At 29.7% G+C, this 6,573-nt stretch overlaps 1 protein-coding gene across 1 annotated transcript; it reads right to left on the bottom strand.

Moving 5' to 3' along the window:
• Positions 1–5,370: 5,370 nt before the first annotated feature.
• On the bottom strand, positions 5,371–5,955 carry LOC105789474 (uncharacterized). The gene has a single exon (XM_012616846.1). It carries the CDS (start codon positions 5,953–5,955, stop codon positions 5,371–5,373), a length of 585 nt encoding a protein of 194 aa, XP_012472300.1.
• Between the last annotated feature and the right edge of the window lie 618 nt (positions 5,956–6,573).

Raw genomic sequence — 6,573 nt, 5'->3', positions numbered from 1 at the left:
GTGTGAGCAATAAATTAGCCCAAAGGAAGATTTATGGTTCGACATGTTCTTATTGTCAATGTTTGATATTTACACCAAGATATCACTTACAAATTAATATTTTGTCCAAATATGAAATACTAACGGAGTGTCTGATATCTTAAAATGAGGTTTACCTTTATTCAAATTATTTTGGTTTAAATTTGAAGTCTTATGTGGGGTTGTTTATGATTTATTCAACTATTATTATAGGGATTTTTACCTAAATATTACAAAAAAAAATAAAAAAATAACCAAAATATTATATATTTTTTATTTACGAAAATATTACAAAAAGACAAAAAACAGAAAAAAAAGGCTGCGTGATGTGACTGGCGACTGATAGGCGACACCAAAGGTGCCATTCCCATGGGCGGCGCTGCCCATATAATAGGCCACCGTTTGGTGGGAGGGGGGAAGAGAAGGAGATGGAAAGAAGAAGAAAGAAAGAAAGAAAGAAAAAGAAAGAAAAGGAAAGGAGATGAGAGGAAAGAAAGAAAAAGAAGGAAAGAAAAGGAAAGAAAAAGAAGGAAAGACAAGGAAAGGAGAAGAGAACAAAAAACGAAAGAAGGAGAACAGGGAAAGAAAAAAATATATTTTTTATTAATTTAATTTTTGTAATATTTGTGTGTAAAAATTTATGTCATGTACAATCTCGTGTTTTATTATTTTATTTAGCATATATATTTTATGAAATTTATCTAGCATGAAAAGAAATTTTAGGAATTTTAGGAATTTTTTATGAAATTTATTTAGGATGTTGTAATTAATTTTTTAGAAAAATAGAATTAAAAATAAAATGATAAAAAATATATTTAAGAAAAAATAAAATACGAGAAGAAAAAAAAAAAATTGTATATTCACCGGAAGTAATAAAATCCGAAAAAATGGTATATTTACTAAATTTCAAACATAATGCACTGAAATGACGTAAATTTATAAAATTAGAATTTATGATATTTTTTAAAGTAATAAAATACGGAGAAAAAAATACGAACAAATGGCCGAAATAAGAGTGTTGACACCATTTTTTGGATGGAAAACAGGGTCGACTTGGATTTTGAAAATGAAAACAGGAATCGCCACCAATCCTTTTTGAAGTGTGATTGGATCACCTTGAAAAGTGGTTGTTTTTAATAAACGATTTAATTTTATTAAAACAACGATTTTGGTCCATGAAATTCAGAAAAACGGGTTCAGGAGTCGGTTATGCACGAGGAAGGATTAGCACCCTCGATACGCCCAAAATTGGTACCTAGTTGATTATTTAATGTCTTAATGTCGAAAAGCTGAAAACTTTAAAGAAATTTAAAATACAATCCTTAAAAAAAAACTGGAATGGCATGGATTAAAATTCAAGAGGATATTTTGGCAATTTGGTTAAATGAGAAAAATCGACACCCAGCACCTTAGGGCATGTTTTCTCGAATTTCCAAACGCAAAACATTGCCTTATTTTGAAAATTTTTTTAAAAGGATATTAAGCCATTTGGTTGAACGAGAAAAATCGACACCCAGCACCTTAGGGCATGTTTTCTCGAATTTCCAAACGCAAAACATTGCCTTATTTTAAAATTTTTAAAAGGATATTAAGCCCTTTGGTTGAACGAGAAAAATCGACACCCAGACCTTAGGGCATGTTTTCTCGAATTTCCAAAGCATAAAACATTGCCTTATTTTAAAATATTTTCCTTTTTGAAATATGGTATTTATATGCATGATGGAATAATAAACATAATAATGTGAATAAAATAATGAACAAAAACGAATAATAAAATAAATCAATCATACATATTACATAGCAAATAAATAAATAAATAAATAAAACTAAAGCATAAACATGGACATGTGAATAAGTACATAAATGAACATAAAAAATGAAAATACATGAAAATTATAAAATATAAAAAAATATGTATGTGCATATAAGGGAAATATACATATATGTATATAAATAAAATTACGGAAATATGAAAGATATATATGTTTTATGAGATATAAAATATAAATATCTACATGTATATGTATATAGATTATGAAATATGAAGATATATAAAATATAAGTATATACGTTATAAAAGCGAGTGTATGTACGTAAATTTATAAAAACATGAAAATATATGTATATATGTATTTTAAAATTATTATATAAAATATATATAAGTAAGCATGTACATCTATACATATGTAACTATCATAAAAAGTATATATATATAATATAAAAAGTATATATATAGGTATATATATGAATCATAAAATATAAAGAACATATATAAAATACGTATTTAAAATATGAAGAATATGTAAGTACATATATATATATATATATATTTATGAAAGTAAAGTATATAGATATGTATAAAAATTGTGAAATATAAATATATATATATATAGGTACGTATATGTATATATAGATAGATTATAAAAAAATATGCATATTACATATGTATATTATAAAATCACATGTATGTATATAAATATAAGTAATTAAAATAATAATACTATAATAAGATAAATATATAAAATATTTACATAAATAAGTATAAATGGAAATACGATGATAATAAAAATAATATTAAATAATAATAATAATAATAATAATAATAATAATAATAGAATAATGAACAAAATAATAAAAATGCTACAAAGGGCTTAAATTAAAGTAAAAGTAAAAATACTGGGCAAATTCGAAATAAATAAAAACAGAAAGGACTAGATTGTGACATGCGCCAAAAGAGGGGGACCAAAACAGTAAATACCCCAAAGCCGCAAAACGCTGCACTTCGATGGGGACTAAAATGAATCAAAAATAAAATTTTGTGGCCAAATTGCAAATATGCGAAAAACTTCCATGAAAGCGCCACAAAGTCAAAGGGACTAATTGCGCAAATAGACCCTTAAACGAAAACACGCGGATCCTGGAGTGGGTCGGGTCGGTTGGATCGAGTTTAAAGCCAAAATGGCGTCGTTTTGGTGCCTGAGAGGCATACCCAAAACGGCGCCGTTTTAAATACCTATATAAATCAAATTTTCTTCTTAAAACTTCATTTTTTGCCTTCTCTCTTTAAAAAAAACTGATTTTCTCTCAAAAAAAACCCCTCCCCTCTCAAATGTCCGGCCTGGACTCCCGCAAAAAAAAAAGGTCTTTTTTTTACTTTTTTTATACGTTATATATATATATAGTTTTAAAAAAAACATAAAAGAAACAAGATCAAATACAAAAAAGTTTCGAAAGAAAAATAAAATAAAATAAAATAAGAAAAGGAAAATAGATATACCGAAAAGGGTTTTTGAATCTGCTTTTTGCTTTTTTATTTCTTCAAATCGTGAAAGAGGGGCCGAACCCCTTACATTCCTTTGGTTTCGGCTTTTATAGCCGATTTTGACATTTTTTTTATCTATGTCTACTGTTTGTTGTTGCGTGTTGGTTTCTCTCCTTGCAGGTGCAAGTGGCCGACGTGTGATGGCGGAGTGGGGCGGTGGCTGGTCGAGGCGGTGAATGCTTGCTAGGGGCCGCGGCAGTACTAGGGTTTCAGAAAAGCTGAAACCCTAGTTTGACAAATTGGTTTTGGGCCTATGCATTTTGGGCTTCGGGTTTTGGGCTGTATTTGGGTTAGTTTTAGGTGGGTTTGGGTTTGTTTAGCTGTATTGGGCAGGGGTTAGGCTAGTTGGGCTCCGGGTTTGGTTTAATTGGTTTAGTCTTTGGTTTGTAATGGGTCGGGCAAAATGGGCTTGTACAAAGAGTGTTTTACTAACTTTTTTAAAAATTCAGAAATAATTAATACAAATATTTCTCACAAAATGTACTGAAATAATATAAAATAATAAAATCTGAAAATAATATATTTTTATTGAAAGTAATAAAATTTGGGAAAATAATACGAGCAAAGGCAAGTAATGTACTGAAATAATGTAAAATTATAAAATTAGAAATTATGATATTTTTTAAAGTAATAAAATGTCGAGAAAAAATACGAACAAATGGTCAAGTAAAGAGTGTTTTACTAACTTTTTAAAAATTTGGAAAAAATTAATACAAAATTTCAAAAAAATGTACTGAAATAATATAAAATAATAAAATACTGAAAATAATATGTTTTTTGGAAGTAATAAAATTCGGAAAATAATACGAGCAAAGGGCGAGAATAAGGGTTGGGTTTTTTTACACTAAATTAATTTAAAAACACACTAAATTAATAAAGAAACAACATAATGCACTGAAATAATGTAAAATTATAAAATTAGAAATTATGATATTTTTTAAAGTAATAAAATGCCGAGAAAAAATACGAACAAATGACCAAGTAAAGAGTGTTTTACTAACTTTTTAAAATTCGGAAAAATTAATACAAAATTTTAAACAAAATGTAATGAAATAATATAAAATAATAAAATACGAAAATAATATATTTTTGGAAGTAATAAAATTCGGAAAATAATACGAGCAAAGGGTAAGAATAAGGGTTCTTTTTTTACACTAAATTAATTTAAAAAACACACTAAATTAATAAAGAAATAACATAATACACTGAAATAATGTAAAATTATAAAATTAAAAATTATGATATTTTTTAAAGTAATAAAATGCCGAGAAAAAATACAAACAAATGGCAAGTAAAGAGTGTTTTACTAACTTTTTAAAAATTCGGAAAAATTAATACAAAAATTTTAAACAAAATGTAATGAAATAATATAAAATAATAAAATACTGAAAATAATATTTTTTTGGAAGTAATAAAATTGGAAAATAATACGAGCAAAGGGTAAGAATAAGGGTTGTTTTTTTTACACTAAATTAATTTAAAAAAACACACTAAATTAATAAAGAAATAACATAATACACTGAAATAATGTAAAATTATAAAATTAGAAATTATGATGATTTTTTAAAGTAATAAAATGCCGAGAAAAAAATACGAACAAATGGCCGAAGTAAAGAGTGTTTTACTAACTTTTTTTTCAACTTGCAGGCATCGCAATAGATCCATTGATTAAACCCGATAGACACAAATCTGATGCGGGTTTAATGCACTTTTTTGTACATTGCGAAGTTTGTATTCTTTTTGTATAAATTTAATCTTTCTAATTTAATCTTTGCTTACTTCTGGACTTTTTTGTATAAATTTAATTATTCTATTTTTGCATTATATTAAAGCTGAATTTAAGGTTAAATGCCTACGGGTCGGACATATAATTTTAATAATTCTAAATGCGAACATGGTATTTTATAACTTAATTTGGATACAATTTAAGCATAAGCATAAGCTAAATAATAAAAATTATTTCAAATGAATTATATTTTTTATAACACTTTACATACAAATTTTACATCATTAGGTCAATTCCAACCCAATCAGGACGACTGTCCAACATGAAAGTTCCGATGAGGGCATTTATTCCGACTATGACCACTTAACCTACATAATCCACAACGCTTACCGTCGGATTTCTTCCTAATGTCCATTTCATTACGGATTCTGCTTGATTGCAGACGACAACTTGGATTCCTCCGTAGCCCTCTGTCTAGGATAAGCTCGAAAGTCATCGGAGCCACCTCCCACGTAGATAGGTCAGGCAGGACGAGGAACTCATTTTCCCAGACACGCAATGTGCACTCGAGCGTGTACACATCATCGACATATTCTTCAACATTAAGGTTGACTTTAGCACACGCTGCCATGACATGCGCACATGGATAATGAAGTGTGTCGAACCTCCTGCACTCGCACCGTCTGTTCTGGAGGTCAACTCCATAAGACCTAGTTGGTATGCAAGGTCGGCGACTGATGGTTTCTGTAACTCGAAACGTTTCCAGTCGCCGTGAATATATTTCTACATTCATTGACCTCGCCATCCGATGGTTTGCAACCATTGCATCCCTGACATGTTCAACAAACACGTGTCCCGCCTCCATCTGGTCGACTTGTTGCTGACTCATTCTTGGCATCAAGGTAGCCAGCCTGTAGAAAGTAGCAGAAAAGACAGATGCAATCGGAAGATGACGTGTTTTCAACAAGACAGCGTTGATCCCCTCGACTAAGTTTGTGGTCATTTGGCCATAACGAAAGCCCTCATCAAAACTTTGAGCCCATTGCCACGACTCTATTGTGCCCAACCATTGTCGAAAATATGTGTTTGTCTGCCCATCTATGTCACTCTCAAGTCGGATCATTCTTTGGCGGAAAATATGTGGCTCTAACTCATACGCTGCAATGTGACGGATGAAAAAAATTAAGTTCTAGTAACTTGATAACATAAAACATTACAACTTATATTGAAAATATAAGGTTATCATTTACTCATTGCCACGACTTGTCTCTTCCAGTCTGCATTCTTATAATCTTTGTAGAAGTTAGCCGCAATGTGACGGATGCAGTAAACGGATCTCCATGGTACACCGGAACGCCTAATTGCTGCAATTAAACATTTTCCTCTATCGGAGATGATGCAAATGTTATCGTTGCTAATAACATACCTCCGCAGGTTAGTGAGAAAGAATTCCCAAGACTCCAAGTTCTCTTTATCTACGATGGCAAATGCTATCGGGAGCACGTTT

The sequence above is a fragment of the Gossypium raimondii genome, chromosome 2 (genome assembly GCF_025698545.1).
Source record: "Gossypium raimondii isolate GPD5lz chromosome 2, ASM2569854v1, whole genome shotgun sequence".
NCBI classification, from domain to species: Eukaryota; Viridiplantae; Streptophyta; class Magnoliopsida; order Malvales; family Malvaceae; genus Gossypium; species Gossypium raimondii.
The sequence above is the reverse complement of the archived record's forward strand: the minus strand, read 5'-3'. Positions and strand labels throughout refer to the sequence as shown.